Source organism: Oncorhynchus mykiss, chromosome 26 (assembly GCF_057628025.1).
Source record: "Oncorhynchus mykiss isolate SJ-2025 chromosome 26, ASM5762802v1, whole genome shotgun sequence".
Lineage (NCBI taxonomy): Eukaryota > Metazoa > Chordata > Actinopteri > Salmoniformes > Salmonidae > Oncorhynchus > Oncorhynchus mykiss.
Genome location: NC_143047.1, coordinates 12,461,505 through 12,487,632, shown reverse-complemented (window position 1 = coordinate 12,487,632; position 26,128 = coordinate 12,461,505). Strand labels below are relative to the sequence as shown.

The 26,128-nt window shown below is 43.2% G+C and overlaps 1 protein-coding gene across 9 annotated transcripts in view; it reads right to left on the bottom strand.

Moving 5' to 3' along the window:
- LOC110506384 (protein C-mannosyl-transferase DPY19L3) overlaps nt 1-25,890 on the bottom strand; it is a 40,374-nt gene extending 14,484 nt beyond the window's left edge. For 2 of the 9 annotated variants that reach the window (XM_021585962.3, XM_090222135.1), the window contains exons 1-9: nt 25,752-25,890; nt 24,395-24,515; nt 8,519-8,646; nt 4,521-4,611; nt 2,267-2,388; nt 2,017-2,162; nt 1,587-1,710; nt 1,297-1,431; nt 76-207 (exon numbers count right to left, since the gene is read on the bottom strand). In XM_021585962.3, the coding sequence (XP_021441637.1) occupies nt 76-207; nt 1,297-1,431; nt 1,587-1,710; nt 2,017-2,162; nt 2,267-2,388; nt 4,521-4,611; nt 8,519-8,646; nt 24,395-24,506 (990 nt within the window). In that variant the 5' untranslated portion in view covers nt 24,507-24,515; nt 25,752-25,890. Of the gene's footprint in view, nt 1-75; nt 208-1,296; nt 1,432-1,586; nt 1,711-2,016; nt 2,163-2,266; nt 2,389-3,085; nt 3,504-4,520; nt 4,612-6,049; nt 6,965-8,518; nt 8,647-24,394; nt 24,516-25,110 lie in introns of those variants that run through there. The other 7 variants (XR_016492232.1, XM_021585961.3, XM_021585963.3 and 4 more) reach the window with 6 other exon arrangements.
- Between the last annotated feature and the right edge of the window lie 238 nt (nt 25,891-26,128).

The window sequence follows — 26,128 nt, the reverse complement described above, 5'->3', positions numbered from 1 at the left end:
ATATCAAGACTGTAAAACAAACCAGTCAAATCCCTGGGGTTTCAAGAGGAACATACGGTATGTGTTTGGTCTCACCTGGAAGTGCTTGACAAAGAGAGCGGCCACAATGAAGCTGAGAGCCAGAGAGCCTAGGATCATGGAGTTACAGAACTGCAGCAGCCACACGGACAGCAGGCTGCTTACCTGGACTAGGTACAGGCAGGTCACCTGGAGAGAGGTACCGGTAATAACATATGCCATTTAGCAGACGCTTTTATCCAAAGGTGGTCATTACGAGCACCCTGCTCTACCAACTGAGCTACAAAGTCCATACCCTGGCTCAGCCCTAACCATAGTCTCAAAGATTTGGCATGGGCCCTCATATCCTCAAAAAGTTCTACAGCTGCACCATGAGAGCATCTCGACTGGCTGCATCACCGCTTGGTATGGCAACTGCTTGGAATCGGACCATATGGCGCTACAGAGTGTAGTGCATACAGCCCTGTACATCACTGGGGCCGAGCTCCCAGCCATCCAGGACCTCTACACCAGGCGGTGTCAGAGGAAGCTCCTAAGAATTGTCGAAGACTCCAGCCACCCAAGTCATAGACTGTTCTCTCTACTACCGCACGGCAAGTGGTACCCAGAGCACCAAGTCTGGGACCAAAAAGCTCCTGACTATTTGCATTTTTTTTGGGGCACTGAATCTCTTGCACTGGCTCTATGCAAACTCAATGGACTCTACCAACACGTTACACTGACACTCCAACACACACATACACACACACACTGCTGTTACTCTGTTTTTTATCTATCCCGATTGCCTAGTCACTTTTACCCCAATCCACATGCCCATATTACCTCAAATACCTCGTACCCCTGCACATTGACTCGGTACCATAACTCCTTGTATATACTATTGTTTGTTTTTTTTTACTTTTTAACTCTGCATTGTTGGGAAAGGGCTCACAAGTAAGCATTTCACAGAAAAGTCTACACCTGTTTTATTTGGCATGTAAAATTGTATTTGAACCAAAACCATAAACCTAGCTTCATGGGCACATCCCGGCTCAACTCTAACCCTCAATTGTGATTGCCTTAGCTGCCATCCACAGGGAACGTGGTCTCTCTATCATCATGGACAGGTCCTTAATCTGTGACGGATTGAATCTCGGCCCAGGAACAAAATAATACAACACACACAGATATATATATATATATATATATATATATATATATATATATATATATATATATATATATGTCTGAATGCTGTGATGGTGATGTGCATGATGAGAGAGGAATGATGTCACAGACCTGTTCTGTGGAGATGAGGTCCAGACAGTCCAGGGTGAAGAAGATGAGAGCCTGAACCAGCAGGATGAACTGATTAAACTGCCAGGTGAGGCAGAAACACAACGTGGCCAGGAACATCAGCCACAACACCACCTTCTGCTCACAGGAAAGGAGTGGACGGACAACACAGATCCCATTAGAACCAGCCACTAGACCTCAAAACAACTTATAAGATACTTAGTCTAATTGTACGCGTGTAGAGAACAGAGGAGATGATGGTGTCCTCTGCTAGGTGATATGTGACTGTCTACCTGCTGGATGGGTTTGAGGTGAGGCCTCAGGTAGCAAGTGATGGCAGCTATCTGGAGAGCGAAGAAGGGCAGGGACCAGTTCTCCCTGAGCGAGATGGTGAACTCCACCCGCGTTGTGTCCACTCTGGAACACAACCACAGAGCACCACCATTTAATTGTCCATTCAGGTCTTAGGTCGAAGTGGGCATTTTAGGATTGGCCTTGTGACAGCTTGCAGTAGGACATCAAGTTTGTCCAGTAGCTATAATTGTATAACCTGTGATCGAGTCCATTTCTGCTCTCTTGCCAACAACTCCTTATGGACTTGAGTCATGTTTAGCTTGAGAATGACAACGGAGCAGGCAAATTGCACCAACAGATCTGGGACCAGGCTAACACGTCTAGCCTTTCAATGAATCATTAGTTGGGTGTGCATGATGAGACGTATACCTGTTGAGGATGTACCAGACTCCAGTGAGAGCCCCTGCTAGCCAGGAACCACTGAGCAGCCAGCTGGTGATGAACAGGGCTATGACATACACCGCTTGGAGGGAAAACACTGTGTAGATGTAGAAATACACTGGCTCCAGGTAGGCCTGAAACAAACACACACACCATGAAATAATGACCAATCATCTCATCAATCATCTCCATTATTATTTGAAATGCCTTGTTAGTAGACGGGGGCTCTCTGTGTTACCTGTATGGGTAGAATCCTATAGAGAACACCTAGAAACACCTCCTGATAGATGTTCATGCGTCGCAGGAGGTTGATGGTTCTCTTGGATTCAGTGGCATTATCATTGATGAGCTCTGAAAGACCTGATCGCATACAGACAGAAATGAGGTTCATTCTTAAAAGTAACTGTCCCGTGTTTCCAGATTTCTATGAATGATGACCTATAATTAATTACAATAGAAGTGAAATAGTTATCCTGACAACAAAAAAAATATATAGATATATGGTACTTTGGTATGTTAAAAGGCAGCTTTTCTGTGTTGGAATGGTATAGGTGTACACTAACAACAGGACAAAGTGGTGAGGAGGAGGAGTCTAACGTGCCCAGAAATGACTTCCCCATTCATTTTCTGGATTCGGGTTCAATCGAACATCACTTGAAGCTTGGTTTCACTATTGACAGCGACAGCTGATTTTGGGATTGTATATCGATTCGCATCTCCTTAAATATTTGTCATCTGATGTATGTGTTTCAGTCTCTGAATTGTTCAAACTTTTGGCCGCCAGCTCCTGATATCAGGGCATAATAAAAACTACAATTTGTGCCCTGAACTAGCCTAGTGCACATGTGCGCCCAGCTATATCCTCCCCCGGTTTTCCCTGGCTAAACTAGCTGAAGTACGCTACTAGTTTTTGTCCTCATTGCCAAACACTGCACCCTCAACTTCAAAACGTCTTTGCTAGTTATACGTACAATCATGTAAACTAAAGAAATTCGCTGGAAAGAAACTCAAAACTGATTTATTGTTTTGTTGAATAGTCATGACTGGTTTGAGCTACCTGTTGTGTTGTAAAAACAATGGCGGCGAAGGATATCATTGCTACTTAGCACGGATCCAAGTTCAATTTTGAGATCCACTGGCATCATTGGCGTAGGGTTAGCTGGATGTTTCTGACTGGTCTTGGAACCGTGACAACGGGCAGCCTCTCCCCGCTTGGCTCGATGGGATATGTAGTGATTTTTGCCATCACAGCCATATATGCATACAGTCTTGTACCCTTCACCTTTTTTTAAAGGACTGTCGTATTTGTTGATTAAATCTGACTTTCTTAGTATAATGAGTAATCCAGGAATGTCACAAGATAATTGACACAAGAAAACTAGAGAAAAATCGCAACTCTACAGAGTGTCAATGGCTACAGTGAATGGCTAAATTACTTCGGACACCAACGGCCAGGGGAGGTCCTTCTCCTAACTACTCTATGGTGTAGGTGTAAACCGGTCATTCAAAATATGAATGTAAGTAGACTACTGATTGGCCAGCTTGTCATCATCCTTTACGAGGAAATAGCAAGCATTTTTCAGGAACGGTCTAACTTTTAAAAAGTGAGATTTTCACTGGACAGTAACTTGTCCTGGTCCACTTTCAGTATGTAGTCTAATGCAGCAACTCATTCAAAAATAAAATAGGATCTAACTTCTCCAGAGTTATAGGATCTGAGATACTAATGCCACATTTGGGATCACTCTAACTTGGGCAGATGGAGTCATGTAAACAAAGTGTGATCATGTTTCCAGTCTGCTGGGCAAGAGCGTTATTGAATTACGTTTGGTTTCAGCAAACAGTACCTCGAAAATAGCAATAAAGATCTGAGGTTTCACTCCAGCCCTGGCAATGTCATCACAACTTTGAGTATGCTTTTGATTAGAGCCAGGCAAAAATGACTGAGCAATATCCATGCATAAATACAACAGCACCCCACCCTGAGAGGTCCCTGTTAAAAGATTAAAGTATGACTAAGGTCACTTACAATGCCATTTGCCATTTCATTGTCTCCATTTTAACTAGCTTTGTTACCATGGTTACATAACAAGCCATTGGTCAAATACCTCTCCCATTACATAATGATGAAGGGACCCGACCAGACAGACGTGTGGACCGAGGGGTATGCCAATGCCCTCTGTCTCGCTATTTAAGGACCTTTATTTCGGCAAACGCTGCATAATTAAAACAGGGGGAATTAATTTGATGAGGGCGATAAGACGACTGTCCGGTTTCAGAGCGAAGGAAATGTTTGAAAAGTGAATGGGCTCATTTCCAGGGCATTGAGTTCTGAAAGAGCACTTGTGACCATAAAAGGTTATGATTCTCAGTGGCCTCTGTGTTCTTTCCCCTGAGATGACCAGTAGAATATCCTGAGGGGAATGTGGGAGTAGGAGGGGCTAGCCTATATCTACTGTGGCGTGCAGGGAGTAACGGTCATCGTACCATACCTTGCTGTATGGAGGGAGCTCTCAACATCTGTTTATAGTACGAGTAGTACAGGCCACATTCTGTCCGAAAGGAGATTTCACGCTCAACTTCCTGAAATATAAGTAGAGATGGAAATACATTTACAAAACATGAAACAATATAAAAAAAACAAAAGATGAGTTATTCATATGGAAAACAGGTACAGTACATTTGGAAAGTATTTTTCCACATTTTGTTATGGTTACAGTCTTATTCTAAAATTGATTAAATACCCCCCCCCCCCCCCATCAATCTAAACATAATACCCCACAAAAACAGGTTTTTAGAATAAAAAATAAAAAACTGAAATATCACATTTAAAGTCAAGGGGTCTGAATACTTTCCGAATGCACTGTATATGGCAAAACTTTACAGAAAAATGTTCAATGCATGTACAGCCGTTAATACCGTCAGGGCCATAAACATTTAGACTACAATAGACAGGTGCAGTAAAAATGTTTGGTTAAGAATGAGAAAGTGCAATATAACGTCCTCCCCTGAGACATCGTGCTGGATACGCAACATTACTGATGTCCTGTGGGAAATGACAGGTAGTATGAGACCTGCAAATGGATGCACACAGGAAAGATATAAAAGAGATTACGCCTCTTTAGAAGCTTCTAGAATTCAAAAAAGAAAAACTGAAAACATGTAACCACAATACAGCCACTCCAACATTTGCAAAATTGAATTTGAACATTGAAACAATCTCCAGTGATCACATAGTAATGGAAATACTGGGAGTCGGGATGACAGACATGAGACAGCCTGGTTAAATAAAGGTTAAATAAAATACATTTTAAAAAAGACAGGCAGGGAGCTTCTCTTTCTTTCCCCAGACAGTGGAAATCATGAATCAGCATCATGATTATGGATATATACAAAGAAATATCAATAGAGTGATTGTTTTAGCTGAGTTGTTTGCTAGCTCCTCTGAATAACAGTGTCCTGAAGAGAGAGCACATTTTCTTTGCCAGCTGAAATCAAGCATCATCAGCTCCATGTTATGGATGTATCCAATTAAATGTCACTAGAAAACAGCTTCAACAAACGAAAATGCAGCTACTTTGCTGTTACTATGGCTACACTCTTTGACTTGACTGTAAATTTTCCGTAGTTTGCTAGCTAGCAAGCAAAGGATAAGAACGTTGCCAGCCAATATGGCAACCGAACCGATAGAACAAACAACCAGCTGGCTTGAGTAGCAACCCTAGATTTGTGTCGGGACTATATCTTGTGGGAGGAAGAAATAGTATGAATAAATTAATCAAAAAAGTACTGCAGTCGAGTATCTGACCAAATCGAGCGTCTAACCACATTTCACAATATTTTAGTTCTGGGTTAACAAAGATTATCTTGCCAATGACCATTTCTTCAACAGTTGAATATTTTAAAGAATGTTAAGCTGTATTGCAAGTACTTTCCAGAAAGGGCAACATCATCCCATTATACAAAAGGGGTGTACCGGGCTCCGTGTCAGGAGTGATGACATCAGCAGAGCACAGCTTACCTTGAGGTGAGAAAACCACAGCAGGTTCTCATGTATTGAGTAAACACACCAGGCATGAGCCAGCCCAGTCAGCACAGCCAATACCAACCCTGCTGCTATGACAACAGTCTGCCAAGGCCACAGAGGTGGAATGCTCAGACGGTACCAATTCTGGGAATCTCTCCCAGAGTCTTCTCTTTCACTGACCCTTAAACCCCCTCGTGCTCCACCACAACTTTCAGCAGACACATCATCCTGAGAGATGCCCCAGTAACTCGCCAGCTTGCGCAGTCCTCTCTTGCGTATTTCCATGTCTGGATGCAGGGTTTCTCATGCACGTCTTGTCTCTTAACATCCAGCAGTCACCCACTGATGAGAAAGTACCCAGGTGGAGTCACGATAAGAACCTCTCCACAAGGTTTACACCCAAGCTCACTCCTCTCACGGTCCAGCAAACAGTCTGAGAAAAACAGGCCACTCTCTCTGTTTCTTTTTTCCCAGTCACTCTTTTTTAACTGCCCAACATGTCTAATAACCAGTTGATAAAAGAAAAAGAAAAAAAGAAAGCAATCAGATTAGTTTTACAAGGCCATTAAAAAGCCTTTAAAAGCAAAACAATCTGCAGAGAACACGTCTGAGGGACCAGCTCGGTCCGTGATCTGGAAGACAACTGAAATTGCCGGATAGGGAAGGCGAAACAAACCCACAACTGGTGACCTCTCGGCACATCTATAAAGAAAAAAAAGAGAGAGAAAGGAAAAAGCCATAGACAAAAAGCCTGGAACACCATTTGGAAAATGTTAAGATGTTTTTTCAGACCGCTTAAATATTTCCAAAAGCGGAGTGAGAGAGAGAAGTGGACTGAAATAAGCTCCGGTAGGTGCTACAACTGTCACCGACATGACTTCACACGTGATGAATTTAGTAGGCCTGGGCGCAGCTGCCACTCTGCGAACAGCGATGTCCCAAAGGAAATAACTAAGTGACACGCCTGCCTTTCAGAAACACTACCGTAACATGCAGTCAACGTAGAGCCAAAACTGACTCAACATGTGGACCGTGCTTAAAAACCATATGGAATCATTAAAGTCGGCCTCTTTCAAAACGAGCAGACTCCCAAACAAAGCAGACATGGCCGGCCTTCTCCCATGCAGCCCTCTGAAGTCACAATAGATTAACTGCAACAATCACCACTGACTCCACTGGCACCAAGAAATGGAAATGAATAAATCAGCATGTTTAAGTCCCCACTAAAGCCTGATTCAGTCAAGAGGGATTGTTCCTGAGGAAAGATGATGAAACATAAGGGGAGGAAAAAAGTGGATCATGTCTCTATCGCATGGTTTATCCCGGATCATGGTCATCTCTACCAGACATCAGAACAAATCATGAATCATATAAGGTGGTCCCGGTAGTCATAGGATACCACTGCCGTCTAGGCTGTTCAGTGTTGTTGCTTTTTCCACAGTGTGGATTTCATAGAAAGCCACAACTAGAATAGCATTAACAGGCATCAGGCATCTCACACACACACACACACACACTTTTCTAGGAAACTGCTAGGCTCGCAATGTGCAGTGATGTCATCCTCTTGAACACTGTGTTAAATAAACACATGGCGTTAGAATAGAGGGGAGTCACTGCTGCCAGCTCTGTAAAGTGACCCGTATATATTATAAATGAGAACATCTGTCTACCTTCACAGATAGACAGAGGCAGAGAACTGGAAAACAACACAAAGACAAGAAACCCGAATAGAATCAAATATGTGCATCCACGCAGGTTAGCTCAATTAGGTGTGCGTTTTGATTTCCATGACACACTGGCAAATTATTCACAGCTTGGATGCGTGTGTGAGCTGAGTCGTGCTGTGCATTTGTGTGGGAGGTATACACCTGGACTCTCAGAGAAAACACAGCAACCGGGAGAAGAGAGCACCGTGACGGAAAACCTGTTGAATACCACTGCTCGTGACAAAATCATTGCCCGGGAATTATTGAGGAGGGAGGCCTGACAATAAGCTCAAAATGTGGTCCACCTAATGACGTCCCAGACCATAGGAAAGGCACTTCACGTCAGACTGAACATGACATACTATCATTGGACAGAATCATATGTTCTTTTATACTGTTCTGGGAGGTTCTTTTACCGGCTCAGGGTGGATTTGGTAACAACCATTGGCTTGAATTTCATGACTTTGGTTATAAAAAGGTGTGAAAAGTCTATCTGATTTGAAAGACGTAGAGATTCTCTCTGTCTGTTTCAGCATGAGGTGTTTATGACATTAGGGAATCCAACGAAGGACATAGATCATGACTCCAGATTTATCATAGAAGTTACACTTCATCAAGATCTCTTCCGGTCTAAACCAAATTTGTTATTGCTAACAACTTGACTATATGATTTCCAACATGAACTTGACGAGGGGTGGGGTGCAGGACAGTCAAGTGACAGTGGTCATACAGAGAGGCCATCTCCGGGGATTCTCACCTTAATGTTGGAAAACCACAGGTCATTTTCGTGGAGCGTGGCCACATAGATGCAGGACAGCATGCCAAGACTAATTCCCACAGTCCAACCTATGGCAACCCATAGCACTGTCCTCCATGTCCATACGCCTGAAGAGAGAATAACATAACACAAAACAATATTAAAATGTCTCCATTGATAGCCCATACAACTTTGCCTAAACAAGGTTCTCGTATGTATGCATGTTACCAATGTGACACCACGCCTAACAGGGTGCTAGGGATGACCGAGGAGGCAACAAGAGATACTGAGATAGGGTGCATAAAATGCAGGGTTTTTGCTAAATACAAATTATGACTCGAGAAAATAAACCATACTGAGATAGGGTGCATAGACGAAATTGATAAATTAATTGAAATGAAAAATGTCTCAACTTTACAAAAATATATATTTTTTTTGAAAAGGTGCAGGAACAGAACATACATAGCTTAACTGACAAGAAGGGACAGAGAGAATATATGGGGAGTGGCCAGTGCCATTCTCTACCTGAAGGCAGGTTTGCAAACATTCATTTTAAATACACACGATGTATGATATGAAGTGTGAATGTACTGATCAAATTTGAAAGACAAAGTTATTTTGGCATTAGCAGTTGGCATTAGCAGTGCACAAAATCAGTGAATTAATAGGTACTTTGCTATTTAAACATGTCAAGGGAAAAGAGTTCTCCCGTGGTGAACAGGGGGGTGGGGTGGCATTTCCCAACGCCTCTATACTCTATACTATACTTGAGTATCAAAATTCAGCTCGGACCTCCTTTAACAGAACACAACCGGCATCCATGATGCGCAGACATGGAGCCGGTAACCACAGACGCACGGAGGTAAACATGACATTATATAGAACCTTTACAGTTTGTTGATAATGGTTAACCGATGAAAGTTAGATGGAGTGAAATTACACCAGTGACAACGTAAACCATGAAGCATGCATTCAACAGAGAAACAATGATAACAAATGGCAAGATCGTATTTCTGCAATTAAGTTATGGTATATAAGAAACAAAAGCAATGTGTCACGTCCTCATTTCTATATTATGTGTATCAACATGTGTATAGTGTAAAGTGACTGCTAACGTGCATAAATTATAAAGGATATCTGTTCGGCAGGAGTTTTTACTGCGCTGTCCTCGGTGTGGCCTTCACACACTCCCCCTCCAGCTGTCGGGCCACCGGGGGAAGGAAATCAGCCGTGGCATTGTCCTTGCCCGGGGACTTGGCTGATTGTGAATCTGTAGGGCTGCGCGGAAAGGTACCAGTGGGTGATGAGAGCATTCGAGTCCTTCATCCTGTCCATCCACTGCAGAGCCTGGTGGTCCATCTCCACTGAGAACTCCAAGGAGATGGAAACTAAATGAATCCAGAGCCAACTTGACTGCCAGGCACTTCTTCTCCACTGTCGAAAACAGAGCCTCTCTCGAGAACAACTGATGTAGGCAATAGGATGGCAGTCTCCCGGCTCACCCTGAATATCAGCTCCTGCACCACACTCAGAGGCATCAGTTTGCATGGTAAAAGTATTGTCAAAATCAGGACTGTACAGCACAAGTTGCTTACTCAGAGCTTCATTGACATCCTTGAAGGATGTCTCCGCCTCTTTTTTCCACTGGACCTTGCTTAGACAGGTTCTCTTTGTCAGATCTGTACGAATGGCAGTTCTGGCAGAAAAGGTAGGGACAAATCTGCGGTACCAACTTGACATTCCATGGAACAACCAGGACTCAGAGGTCTTGGTCTGGAGGAGAGAACATATCTCAATGGCCTGGACTTTCTTCACCTGGTGCTTGATGATGCCATTCCCGATCACATACCCAAGGTACTCAGTCTCAGTCTTGGCAAAGGCACATTTGGATGTGCTGCCTGAACGTGCTGAAAGACCACCTTCAGATTAATTTCCCAGGTGGAGCTGTGGATGACAACATCATTGATGTAGGCTGAAGCAAAATCTGACAGACCGGATAATACCTGATTGATGAGCTGCTGAAAGGTGGCAGGGGCTCAGTGACATCCAAACGGCATGTCAAAAACACAAAGACAGTTAACACTTTCGGGAGTACAGAAATTGGGGCGGCAGGTAGCCTAGTGGTTAGAGCATTGGGCCAGTAACTGAAAGGTTGCTGGATCGAATCTCCGAGCTGACAAATTAAAAATCTGTCATTCTGCCCCTGAGAAAGGCAGTTAACCCACTGTTCCCCCGAAGATGTGGATGTCGATTAAGGCAGCCACCCGCACCTCTCTGATTCAGAGGGGTTAAATGCAGAAGATACATTTCAGTTGAAGACATTTCAGTTGGAGTTTTACAACTTAAGTGGCGAAAGTAAGGAGAATAATTATTCTGTCAAGGAAAATATATATATTTTTAAGTAGAGGCTTAGAAACATCCCAGTGTGTAAATGATAACATTTGCAGTGCAGGAAATGAAGAGTTTGATTAAAATGCTGGAAGTGAATTCTGGAATTCAACGATTAACTAAACAAATTAGAAAAAGCTGTGTGCATTGAGGAAATAGGCGCCTGGCTCAAATAGAAGCCTGTCTATCCCTCATCTATCATGAGGAAATATACCTACATGCTAAGTTGGAAGTCTATAGGTCAAACAGGGTGGCAGATATAAGGAAATCAGTCAATTGAAATAATTTATATTAATTGAAATTCTTTATGTTCTAATCTATGGATTTCACATGACTGGGAATACAGATCTGCATCTGATGGTCACAGATGCATTTAAAAAAAGGGTAGGGGCAGGTATCAGAAAACCAGTCAGTATCTGGTGTGACCACCATTTGTCTCATTCAGCACGGCACATCTCCTTCTTTTAGAGTTGATCAGGCTGCTGATTGTGGCCTTGTCCCACTCCTCTTCAATGAGCAGGCACTATGACACGCTGTCGTACACGTCGATCCAGAGCATCCCAAACATGCTCAATGGGTGACATGTCTGACGAGTATGCAGGCCATGGAAGAAATGGGACATTTTCAGCTTCCAGGAATTGTGTACAGATCCTTACGACATGGGGCAGTGAATTATCATGCTGAAACATGAGGTGATGGCGTCGGATGAATGGCATGACAATGGCCGTCAGGATCACATCACGATCTCTGTGCATTCAAATAACCATCGATAAAATGCAATTGGTGTTCATTGTCTGTAGCTGAAGCCTGCCCATACCATTACCCCACCATGGGGCACTCTGTTCACATCAGCAAACCGCATGCCCACACAATGGCATACACGCTGTCTGCCATCTGCCTGGTACAGTTGAAACTGGGATTCATCCATGAAGAGCACACTTCTCCAGCCGTCAACGGTGAGCATTTGCCCACTGAAGTCAGTTATGACGCCAAACTGCAGTCAGATCAAGACCCTGGTGAGGACGACGAGCACACAGATGAGCTTCCCTGAGATAGTTTCTGACAGTTTGTGCCAAAATTCTTTGGTTGTGGCTGGTCTCTGACAATCCCGCTGGTGAAGAAGCCGGATGTGGAGCTCCTGGGCTGGCGTGGTTACACGTGGTCTGCGGTTGTGAGGCCAGTTGGACATACTGCCAAATTATCTAAAATTTCTCTCTTATGGTAGAGAAATTAACATTCAATTCTCTGGCAACAGCTCTGGGGGACATTCCTGCAGTCAGCATGCCAATTGCACGCTCCCTCAAAACATGGAGACATCTGGGGCATTGTGTTGTGTGACAGACAAAACTGCACATTTTACAGTGCCTTTTTATTGTCCCCAGCACAAGATGCACCTGTGTAATGATCATGCTGTTTAATCAGCTTCTTGATAATCCATCCACCTGACAGGTGTGGCATATCTTGGCAAGGAAGAAATGCTCACTAACAGGGCCGTAAACAAATTAGTGCAACATTTGAGAGAAATACTATTTTTGTGTCAATGGAACATTTCTGGGATATTTTATTTCAGCTCATGAAACATGGGACCAACACTTTCCATATTGCGTTTCATATTTTTTGTTCAGTGTCATATCCATAAGGAAGATCAGGTAGACAGCAGTCTAAGACATAAGCAGCAGACACATCCAAATACATGTCTGTAGTTAAGCACAAGGAACTGAATCACATGAGCCTACTAAGCTATAGAGACATATTCACAGAGTATACAAACATTAAAAACACCTGCTCTTTCCATGACATAGACTGACCAGGTGAATCCAGCTGAAAGCTATGATCCCTTATGGTTGTCACTTGTTAAATCCACTTCAAAAATCTGTGTAGATGAAGGGGAGGAGAGAGGTTAAAGAAAGATTTGTAAGCCTTGAGACAATTGAGACATGGATTGTACAGTGGCAAGAAAAAGTATATGAAACCTTTGGAATTACGAGGATTTCTGCATAAATTTGACATAGATGAAGATCAATTGTAAGTCACAACAATAGACAAACACAGTGTGCTTAAAGACATTTCTTGTCTATATTGAATACATAATTTAAACATTCACAGTGTAGGTTGGAAAAAGTATGTATGTGAACCCCTAGGCTAATGACTTCTCCAAAAGCTAATTGGAGTCAGGAGTCAACTAACCTCGAGTCGAATCAATGAGACGAGATAGAACTGCCCTGCCCCATAAAAAACACTCACAAAATTTGAGTTTTCTATTCACAAGAAGCATTGCCTAACGTGAACCATGCCTCAAACAAAAAATCTCAGAAGACCTAATATTATGTTGCCTTGTATAAAGCTGGAAAGGGTTACAAAAGTAACTCTAAAAGTCAGTCCACGATAAGACAAATTGTCTATAAATGGAGAAATTTCAGCACTGTTGCTACTCTCCTTAGGAGTGGCCGTCCTGCAAAGATGACTGCAAGAGCCCCCCTTCAGAATGCTCGATGAGGTTAAGAAGAATCCTAGTGTGTCAGCTAAAGACTTACAGAAATCTCTGGAAGATGCTAACATCTCTGTTGACGAGTCTAAAATACGTAAAACACTACACAAGAATGAGGTTCATGGGAGGACACCTTGGAAGGAGCCACTGCTGTCCAAAAAAAAACATTTCTGCCAGTCTGAAGTCTGCAAAAAAGCACTTGAATGTTCCATAGTGCTACTGGCAAAATATTCTGTGGACAGATGAAACTAAAGTTGTGTTGTTTGGAAGGAACACACAACACTATGTGTGGAGAAAAAAAGGCACAGCACACCAACATCATTCCAACTGTAAAGTATGGTGGAGGGAGCATCATGGTTTGGGGCTGCTTTGCTGTCTCAGGGCCTGGACAGCCTGCTATCGTCGATGGAAAATTAATTCCCAAGTTTATCAAGACATTTTGCAGGAGAATGTGAGGCTGTCTGCCAATTGAAGCTCAACAGACATAGGGTGATGCAACAGGACAAAAGACAAAGTAAATCAACAACAAAAAGGCTTGAACAGAAGAAAATACGCCGTCTAGAGTGGCCCAGACAGTCCTAACCTCAACCCAATTGAGATGCTCAAGAGAGCGGTTCACACCAGACAGCCCAAGAATATGTTGGAATTGAAACAGTTTTGTTAAGAGGAATGGTCCAAAATTCCTCCTGACTATTGTGCAGGTCTGATACGCATCTAGAGAAAATGTTTGGTTGAGGTTTTTGCTGCCAAAGGAGAGTCAACCTGTTATTAAATCCAAGGGTTCACATACTTTTCCCAACCTGCACTGTGAATGTTTACACGATGTATTCAATAAAGACATGAAAAATTATAAATTGTTTGTGCGTTATCAGTTTAAGCAGACTGTGTTTGTCTATTGTTGTGATTTAGATGAAGATCAGATAACATTTTATGATCAATTTATGCAGAAATCCAGGTAATTCTAAAGGTTTCACATACTTTTTCTTGCCACTGTGTGTGTGTCATTCAGAGGGTGAATGGGCAAGACAATAACTGTATGAGCCTTTGGTAGTAGGTGCCAGGCGTACAGGTGTGTCAAGAACTGCAACGCTGCTAGGTTTTGCAAAAACCCAATTTGTTTAGCCTGATGTCAGTACTAAACAAATTGATTTAATCTATTTACTAGATAATTAATAACACGATAAACATACACACTTAATACGTTAAAAACAGGTCCCTAGTGGACTGACAACAACGTGGCTTCTTGCGACAAAAGAGATGGAGAGGGGGAGCAGAGAGAGACAGAGACACTTAACATTGGTACATTTAGAAACTACTCTCACTTACAGTAATCCTATACCTTGCACACGAACCACCGCCCTCTTTGAGTAAGAAATCATGAATGTATTTACAGGTAATGTCTTGGTTCGCCAGATCGCTCTTGGTGGACAGGGTCGCCTTAGAAAGGGAGTTGGGCCTTTTCCATGCATAGTAAGGCTCTGATTGTCCAAAATGGTTTTCAATTTTCATACTGTTGTCCTTCTTTGTAGTTTTCCGGTATCCAGTGACTTGTCGTGTAGTCCTGAACAGTAATACGATGGTTTGAGCAGCGAAGTAGAATGGTCCTACTTACATTTCAAAGATACTTTACTTAGGACAGCTAATCAGCCGTACCAGTGATTGTCCGGGAGGTGAGTTTATCGACTCTACATCTACCATAGTTCAAATTACTTTAAAACATGCAGGTGTATGCTTTTCTGGTCTGATATGTACATTTCTTTACCCATTATTTATGCAATTTGTTAGAAAGGGGCGGTTCCGTCAGGTTGACACGATCTCTGACCTCACTCGGGGGCAGTGGTCCCCTGTGCACAGTTATAAAAAAACAATTATCTCTTACAGCTACCCAAATCATATACCTCTCTTAACAAAAACACTTTCATCATGTTTCAAATCACAAGCACAACGCATAGTATGGAAACTTCGCACATGTCGTGGGTATACTTTTCAAGTTACAGTATTTCCTTTATAACATTTTTAATGACATCGCAAAATCACAAACAAAATGTCATTAGCGCGCTATAGATCGCCTCTGACCATTCCCCACATTCTATGTTAGAAATGTTGTTCCAGTAGTGGCTTTTGAAGGTGATAAAAAGTAGCTTGAAAATAAAGAACATTCCTTTGGTGAATATTGGAGAGGGAGACCTCAAACTTCTCTGTATGATTTACAGCAGGACGTGAATTGTTAATCACCACTAGTTTGTTTCTTACACCGCCTGGTGTAGAGGTCCTGGATGGCAGGCAGCTTAGTCACAGTGATGTACTGGGCCGTACGCACTACCCTCTGTAGTGCCTTGCGGTCAGAGGCCGAGCAATTGCCGTACATGGCAGTAATGCAACCAGTCAGGATGCTCTCGATGTTGCAGCTGTAGAACCTTTTGAGGATCTCAGGACCATTGCCAAATCTTTTTAGTGTCCTGAGGGGGAATAGGCTTTGTCGTGCCCTCTTCACGACTGTCTTGGTGTGTTTGGACCATTCTAGTTTGTTGTTGATGTGGACACCAAGGAACTTGAAGCTCTCAACCTGCTCCACAACAGCCCCGTCGATGAGAATGGGGGCGTGCTCGGTCCTCAGTTTCCTGTAGTCCACAATCATCTCCTTAGTCTTGGATACGTTGAGGGATAGGTTGTTATTCTGGCACCACCCGGCCAGGTCTCTGACCTCCTCCCTATAGGCTGTCTGGTCATTGTCGGTGATCAGACCTACCACTGTTGTGTCGTCTGAAAACTTAATGATGGTGTTGGAGTTGTGCCTGACAATGCAGTCGTGGGTGAACAGAGAGTACAGGAAGGGACTGGGCACGCACCACTGGGGAGCTCCAGTGTTGAGGATCAGCGTGGCAGATGTGTTGCTACCTACAATCACCACCTGGGGGCGGCCCGTCAGGAAGTCCAGGATCCAGTTGCAGAGGGAGGTGTTTAGTCCCAGGATCCTTAGCTTAGTCATGAGCTTTGAGGGTACTATGGTGTTGAACGCTGAGCTGTAGTCAATGAATAGCATTCTCACATAAGTGTTCCTTTTGTCCAGGTGGGAAAGGGCAGTGTGGAGTGCAATAGAGATTGCATCATCTGTGGATCTGTTTGGGCGGTATGCAAATTTAAGTGGGATAATGGTGTTTATGGGATAATGGTGTTGATGTGAGCCATTACCAACCTTTCAAAGCACTTCATGGCTACGGACGTGAGTGCTACGGGTCTGTAGTCATTTAGGCAGGTTGCCTTTGTGTTCTTGGGCACAGGGACTATGGTGGTCTGCTTGAAATATGTTGGTATTACAGACTCAATCAGGGACATGTTGAAAATGTCAGTGAAGACACCTGCCAGTTGGTCAGCACATGCCTGAAGCACATGTCCTGGTAATCCATCTGGCCCCGCAGCCTTGTGCATGTTGACCTATTTGAAGGTCTTACTCACGTCGGCTATGGAAAGCGTGATCACACAGTCGTCCGGGACAGCTGATGTTCTCATGCATGCCTCAGTGTTGCTTGCGCTCAGCGCGAATGTTGCCGCCTGTAATCCATGGCTTCTGGTTGGGGTATGTACGTACAGTCACTGTGGGGACGATGTCCTCGATGCAGTTATTGATAAAGCCAGTGACTGATGTGGTGTACTCTTCAATGCCATCAGAAGAATCCCGGAACATGTTCCTGCCTGTGATAGCAAAACAGTCCTGTAGTTTAGCATCTGCTTCATCTGACCACTTTTTTATAGACCGAGTCACTGGTGCTTCCTGCTTTAATTTTTGCTTGTAAGCAGGAATCAGGAGGATAGAGTTGTGGTCGGATTTACTAAATGGAGGGTGAGGAAGAGCTTTGAACGCATCTGTATGTGGAGTACAGGTGATCTAGAATTGTTTTCCCTCTGGTTGCACATTTAACATGTTGATAGAACTGATTTAAGTTTCCCTGCATTAAAGTCTCCGGCCACTAGGAGCGCTGCCTCTGGGTGAGTGGTTTTCTGAGTGCTTATTTCCTTATACAGCTGACGGAGTGCAGTCTTAGTGTCATCATCTGTCTGTGGTGGTAAATAAACAGCCACGAAAAGTATAGCTGAAAACTCTCTAGGCAAGTAGTGTGGCCTGCAATTTATCATAATATACTCTACTTCAGGCGAGCAAAATCTAGAGACTTCCTTAGATTTTGTGCACCAGCTGTTGTTTACAAACATGCCCCCCCCCCCACTCGTCTTACCGGAGTGTGCTGTTCTAGCTTGCCAGTGGAGCGTATATCCCACTAGCTGAATGTCCATGTCACCATTCAGCCACGATTCCGTGAAACATAGGATATTACAGTTTTTGATGTCCCGTTGGTAGGATATTCGTGATCGTACCTCGTCTAATTTATTGTCCAATGATTGTAATTGGCAAGTAGTATTGACGGTAACGGCAGCTTTCCCGGTGGCCTTCTCTGGGTCCTGACCAGGCATCCGGCTCTTTGTCCGCTGTACCTGCGTCGCTTCCTCTTGCAAATAACGGGGATGTCGGTCCTGTGGGGTGTTTGGAGAATGTCTTGTAGAAAAAATCTTTGTCTAATCTGAGGTGAGTGATCGCTGTCCTGATATCCAGAAACTCTTTGTCTAATCCGAGGTGAGTGATCGCTGTCCTGATATTCAGAAGCTCTTTGTCTAATCCGAGGTGAGTGATCGCTGTCCTGATATCCAGAAGCTCTTTGTCTAATCCGAGGTAGTGATCGCTGTCCTGATATCCAGAAGCTCTTTTTTTGCCGTAAGATACGGTTGCAGAAACATTATGTACAAAATAAGTTACAAATAGCGCGAAAAACCCCCCCACATAATAGCACAATTGGTTGGATGCCCGTAAAACTGCTGCCATTTCTTCCGGCGCCATTTTATTCTTGTGGACAGTCATGATAGTGGGAAGCATTGGAGTCAATATGGGCCAGCATCCCTGTGGAACGCTTTCGGACACCTTGTAGTCCATGCCCCAACGAATTGAGGCTGTTCTGAGGGCAACTCAATACTAGGAACGTTTGTTATACTCAGTGTATAGAGTTAAGCCAGGTTTAAGAACGGCCGCCATGTTAGTGTCCATATAGAACATTATTCTTGAAATGTTGGTGATGTAACAACACAATACGTTTTTATTGATTAGCATTCGGGATGATGTGTATCCAAGTCTTCTGTTGTAGTGTCAACAAATTGCATATCTGCTTTCACTGGACATCTTCATAGGTTTTGAAAACTATCAGAAATAAACAGTACAACACAGAAGTATCACTTAGCAATGGCTATGGAGGAGAAAGTGGTGCTCTCAGAACCTTCAACCGCATTGGCTTAACTCTCTCTATATACTGTATATTAGAGATGCACCGATATGACATTTTTTGGCCGATACCGATATTTCCCTGCAAAAAAAAAACAACGATAACCGATATATTAAAATAAAAAGTGGCCTTTTAAGCATTCTAGTAGTTAAATATTTATCTCTCACACACACACACACACACACACACACACACACACACACACACACACACACACACACACACACACACACACACAGCGGTCTAAGGCACTGCATCTCAGTACAAGAGGCATCACTACAGACCCTGGCTCGAATCCAGGCTGTATCACATCCGGCCGTGATCGGGAGTCCCATAGGGCGGCGCATAATTGGTCCAGCGTAGTCCGGGTTTGGCTGGGGTAGGCAGTCATTGTAAATAAGAATGTGTTCTTAAACTGACTTGCCTAGTTCAATAAAGGTTACACACACACCACACTGACCAAAAAGTTATATCGTTGGCATTTACGTATGTCCCCATTACCAGTAAAACATAAATAAAACCTATTTCTTTCACTTACTTGCTGTGCTGTTTCGTTGTTCATTTGTGCAGTCGTTTCATTCTCAACCAGGACTTCATCATACATGTCAAGCAGTGAGGTTTCCGCTATGTCGGTCCGTGACCGCTCTTCCTCAGTGTGCACTGTCACTTGTGTCCGTTTCCATCTTGTTCAGCTGTGTATGTAACATTTCAGGTAAACCCTGTTTCTTGTCTGCATCAAAGTAGCGACACAGTAAAGTGGCTCAGAGAGAATGCCATGAATAGCTTCTTCACAGGCTCAAATACTTTAAGTTTTAACCCCACGGTCTGTGCCGGCAGTTTTGTTGAGCAGGCGTTTCAATGCCATGACAGAGGGTATCACGTCTGCTGCAGACACAGTTGATGAGCTTATTTCTCCAGTCAGTTGTTCGAATGGTGCTAGGAGTGTGTTCATGTTTCAAACATGTTTTCAAATGTCATTGAAATGGCAGCAGCGGTATGAGAACGAGGACATTCTTGAGCATGCAATACGGCTTTCCTCAGTATGAGATCCTCATCAACTCACTGTGCTGTCAGACTCAGCATGCTCATGGGGCTGACATCGCTGGTCCAAATGTCAATTGTGAAGCTAATGGCAGTAGCAAGTAGCTCCAGGATGTGCTTCAACAATACTGTGCAACTCTGGTAGGGCAACATCTGAAAAATAGCACCTACTTGGTAGTGTGTACCGGTGCTCGACCAGTCGACAAAAGCCAACATCATCCACGACAGAGAACGGTCGATTGTCAAGGGCAATGAATTCTGTTATCTTGGCTTCAATGGATTTTTCCTTTGAGTTGTCTCGCTGAAATGTTCTTACACTTTCAAATGACTGCTGGACTTGAACTTGTTTAGTTGTTGGGCGCTTAGTATTTTTCTTTTTTTGTTTTGTGTAGCTTTGACTTCGGTTTTGTACATTGCCGTTAAACTAGACATCGGGCCAATGTTAGCATTTTTAGCTAATATCTGCCAATATATGCTCACCGATACATCGTGCATCCCTACTGTATACAGTTGAAGTCGGAAGTTTACATACACCTTAGCTAAATACATTTAAACTCTGTTTTTCGCAATTCCTGACATTTAGTAAAAATTCCCTGTCTTAGCTCAGTTAGGATCACCATTTTATTTTAAGAATGTGAAATGTAAGAATAATAGTAGAGAGAATGATTTATTTCAGCTTTAATTTCTTTCATCACATTCCCAGTGGGTCAGAAGTTTACATACACTCAATTAGTATTTGGTAGCATTGCCTTTAAATTGTTTAACTTGGGTCAAACGTTCCAGATAGCCTTACACAAGCTTCCCACAATAAGTTGGTTGAATTTTGGCCCATTCCTCCTGACAGAGCTGGTGTAACTGAGTCAGGTTTGTAGGCCTCCTTGCTCGCACATGGTCTTTCAGTTCTGCCCACAAATGTTCTATAGAATTGAGGTCAGGACTTTGTGATGGCCACTCCAATACCTTGACTTTGTTGTCCTTAATCCATTTTTCCACAACTTTGGAAGTATGCTTGGGGTCATTGTCCATTTGGAACACCCATTTGCGACCAAACTTTAACTTCCTGACTGATGTCTTGAGATGTTGCTTCAATATATCCACATAATTTTCATTCCTCATGGTGCCATCTATTTTGTGAAGTGCACCAGTCCCCCCCACAACATGATGCTGCCACCCCGGTGCTTCACGGTTGGTATGGTGTTCTTCGGCTATCAAGCCTCCCCCTTTTCCCTCCAAACATAACAATGGTTAGTTCTATTTTTGTTTCATCAGACCAGAGGACATTTTTCCAAAAAGTACGATTTTGTCCCCATGTGCAAACCGTAGTCTGGCTTTTTTATGGCATCATTTTCTGGAATTTTCCAAGCTGTTTATAGGCACAGTCAACTTAGTGTATGTAAACTTCTGACCCACTAGAATTGTGATACACTGAATTATAAGTAAAATAATCTGTCTGTAAACAATTGTTGGAAATATTACTTGTGTCATGCACAAAGTAGATGTCCTAACAGACTTGCCAAAACTACATTTTGTTCACAATAAACTTGTGGAGTGGTTGAAAAACTAGTTTTAATGACTCCAACCTAAGTGAATGTAAACTTCCGACTTCAACTGTATGGCTCTGGTTCAACCTAATAATCTAATATTGAATAAAGTACTTTTGCTTTCAGATGCCATTGAAAACAGAAATAAGCTGTAGAAACAAAAACAAAATGACCAATGCCCGTTTCAGTAAAAAGCTGATGGATGGAGCTGGAGAAATGTAACCACTATCAAAGTTATGGATGCAAGGATTGACCATCCATGATATCAACATGAAAGTTAACCATATTCAAGGTTATATAGATGTTTGTTCATATTCCCTGTATCACATTTAAAAAAAAGTATATATTGGCTTCTGACGGGGTACGGCAGTTGAACTAAACTCACGAGGCATTCATAAATTGTATTCTTTAAGAATCAAATGGGTACATATCATTAATAATTTATAAATCCCAAAATGGATGTAGCAACTGCTGATTGCCCCATTAAAAAATACATAAGTTATAGGGAAAATCACTGCAGTAAGTCTGCTCACCAAACAGATGTGTTGAGTCATGTGGTAAAAGGTCACTCATGCGCAGTCAAGGAATGGGCAATGTATTGACAATTTAACATTTTCAAACTGGCAGAACCTAATCCAAACTAACATCAATATATTTTATTGAAAATAAAGATTAGACTGCTCCTGCACTTTCAAGTAGACCTCTGCTGTGGGGTAATGTTTCTCGTCACCATGGACATACCGGATAGCAACTTTAGAGTCTTGGTCCCACATGTGGGTAAGAACCCAACTTATTCTGCACCAGTCTGCCGGTGTCTACCAGTGCCCTGACAACCTGGCCATCGAGTGAAACAGCACCGTCCTGCAAAGGGGGATTCTCACCCTGCTCAATGACCTTTGGCCTTGGCACAACACACGTGGGCTACTTTGGCATTGTTCCTGGGGCAGAAGGGCTTAGTATGACCTTCCTGACCACACTGGGAACAAATGGGAGCTCTGCCTGGGGGCCTAGCGATAGGGCCTCGACTAAAATGACTATCCCAAGGAGTGATAGGCTTGCCTATGGCTGGAGTAGTCTTTAGGTTCTGGAAGTACGGTGTTTGTTGGCCCCTGAGTTCTTTGGCTGCTTGCCACAACTCCAGGGTTGGACCCGGCATCGGACAACCACAAAGGTGTCAGCATGGGCTGCAGATTCAGCAGTGGTTGCCGTGTCATGCTCCCTGGCCCACGCATACAGCTCCGGCACCAGCATGCGGAGGTGCTGTTCAAGGATAATTGTCTTTCTTACTTGCGTCAGTCTTGATAGAGGGCGGCACCCACTTCCCATAAAATTCTGTCTCCTCTGGCTCTACCTCCAGGGAGCGGAAAAGCTGTCCGTAGGTCTCTGGGTTGATACTGTACTATGCTATGAGAGCCTTCTTTAACTTTAGCATAGACTCGTGACTCAGTAATGTCCATGTGAACACAAGCACTCCTAGCCTTACCAGTAAGCAATGTGATCAATGTGATTGCCCTGTCTGCTTTTGGCCACCGACATAGTATTGTAAATATCTCAAAAGTGGTTGGATAATGTCATCATTGTCATTTAACCGCTTTAACCTGGACTCTTGGACCCGATACGGACCTGTACGTGGACTTGGATTAGGGTCAGATGGGGAAGGACACTGGTCAGTCTGATCGGGGGTTAAGGTCATCAGGGCCCAGAGGGCCACCGGGGAGGGAACCTGCAGCTCCTAGGCCAGTGTCCCTGCCATCGACCGCAGAAGAGCCACCTAGTGCCTGGTCAGGGACAGGGGTCATCCTGCTCTATTCCTCCAGCTCCAGAAGCCCGAATTGGTGCTGCATTGCTTTCTACCTTTGCGCCTGTCGATCGGCCTACCGATCCAGCCTGATGTCGCACATCTGAACAGGAGGGTCAACTCCAATGAGGTCCCACCTGGATTGTCTGGTATGGGTTCACCTCATTCACCCCCGTCTTTGGCCACACCTTCCACATGGAGAGGTGGTGCCGGTCCTGGTTTGTCCCTTTTCGGTCCCATGGTTTAGTTCTCTTGTTTTGTCATTAAGAAAAAGAGAACAAATGTATCTAAGCTAAACTACCTCTACTCAGTGCCTTCTACTGGTCGTGCCACCATGTTAGGGATGAGCAAGGAGGCAACGAGAGACACTTAGATAGGGTGCAAACAACGTACGGGTTTTATTTTTCAAATTTGCTAAATACAAATGATGACTAGAGAAAATAAACCAAAGTGCTTTAAAAATAGACAAACCGGATAAATTAAGTCTCAGCTGTCCTAAAGTCTCAACTTAAAAAATGTAATAAAAAACAGATTTAAGGTGCAGGAACAGAACATACAAAGCTTAACTGACAAGAAGGGACAGAGAGAATCTATGCGGAGTAGACAGTGCCATTCTCTACCTGAAGGGCGGTTCACAAAACATTCATTTTAAATACACATCGTCATGATATAAAGTTTCAAACGTGCTGATCAGATTTTAAATAGAGTTATTTTAGCAGTACACAAAAATCAATGAATGAAAGGTACTTTGCTATTGCAATTTTAACACGTCACGGGAAAAGAGTTCCCTCCGCGGTGAATACAGGGTTGGCATTTCCCTTCGCCTCTCTGGAACCATACTTCAGTTTCGGAATCCCGCTTTGACCCTCCTTTACCAGAACACAGCCGGCATGCTGTGCAGACATGGTGCCCGTAACTAGAGCGGCGCGGCGTTAAACAAGACATTATACTACAACTCTCACTGTTTGTTGATCATCGCGGTTAAATTAAAGTTAGATGGAGTTAAATTATACCAGTGACTGTTACAATGTAAAACTATGAAGCATGCATTCGACATAGAGAAACGATGAGAACAAATGGCAAGATAGTATTTCAGCAATTCTATACTATGTGTATGTGACCGGGGTCATTGTGCTGCTAACAGCTCAGCTTCCTCTGTCCAACTGCCCCGTACCAGTCTCAAACCAGTGAACCTCTTGCTTCGCAACACACGTGACCACCCTCCTTGACAACATTCAAATGGGTTGAGACACACAAGAGGTACCAGTTGGGTGGCTCCATCAGCATGACACTAACCATCTGAAGACCTCTCTAAAGGATCCGCTGAAGGGTTGAACCTCTGGCACAGGACTTCTGGACCAGGCTCCTTACTTCCTTTGCTGCCCTTCCTCTGCCTAAGGGCAGTCATTGTGGCTCACTGAAAAAAGGAGGGGCAGCTTTTTAGTCTTCCACACACACAGCCAAGTACCTGAACTCCTCCGCGGAGTTGAGAGCAGACTAGATTTGTTTTTTAAATGAATCTGACTCCGTCGATTCTCTAATTGCTATGCGCTGATACGTAAACATGTTTAATTCTTACACCCTTACCGTGTACCTATGTTTATCCTGTTGTTGAATGCCTTCGGATTTCAGTAAACATACTTTTTAATAACTCGTTAATCAAATACAATCAGACCGTTTCCTCGTTGCTGTTGCTCTAAGATGGCAACTCGGCTCGAATGCACATCTGCGAATTGAATCGCAACAGGCTGTAGTTGTATTTGATTAACATTTTATTAAAAAGTATGGATTTCAGCAAACAAAGAAAGGCACACAACAAGAGGACAAACATAGGTACTCGGTAAGTGAACGTACATTTACACCACAGAGAGAGAGAGAGAGAGAAAGAGCAGAATGTACATTTACACCACACAGAGAGAGAGAGAGAGAGAGAGAGAGAGAGCAGAACGTACATTTAAATGCCTAACACGCGAAGAGGGTACCTTCCATTCACACATAATTTAAAAAAATACCTGTTAAAACAACATCAAAGTGTGATGCTGCGAGGCTGAATATGGCTCCTTGCCTCCTTCAGCAGGCTATTGTCCAATGATATCCCATCCTATATAGGCTATGGAATTGGAATCATAATGGACACCTGGAGTATAATGCAAAGCATCTCTCATATTTATGACGTGTCATTGTATAGGTACTATTGCCTTAATATGAACAGCAAACAGCAATGTTTACACCGTTACGGTATGGGCCGGACTGCAAAATCAACGTGTCCCCCGATGTCATCAAATGTCATCTATCGAAAGTGTGTCGCGTCTCCATCTTCCTACGCTACCGTTACAATTTTGCAAAAATAAAAACTAAACAAAAACATTTTTGTGGTAACCCATGAAAATCCGCAAAACAAACTACACAATTGTCTCATGCTTTTCATTCATTCGCTGTTTTCATTCATTCACACAGGCCTGGGTTGCAGCGGCATTTCCTACTCACGCCGCTGCTAGGATGTCATGAAATATCAGATCCCATCACTCGCTAATCTCGGTCTCTTCGAATGGACAGCATCAGCATCGGTTTCATGATCGCTCGATAATGAATTTCGCTTTTGATAGCAACAAAAAAGGATTTGTTTACACTTGCTCATATATTTAAGCCTCACCCTCGACAGTGCTTGCAATCCCTTATCGGATGTCCAAAGGTTTCTACTCTCTCCCTCCCACGGACACTCGATACGTGCGTAGAGTCTCTAGTTTAGTCGAATATAGGCTTGAAACAACTAGAGAAACTTGAGGGGGGGGGGGGGGGGGTATTTGGTTAATATGCAGAGACGAAAAACTGCTACTTTTTATGTATAAATGAATAAATAAATAAGTATAATTCTGGTCCTACAAAAATCGATACACAGAACACACAATAGCACATTATTAATCTGAATGTCAACATCAAAAAGACAGCAACTCACACAATTGTAAACAGTTTGTATACATCTTACATCCAGAATGTAGCCTAAGTACCACCACCACTAAACAAATCAAA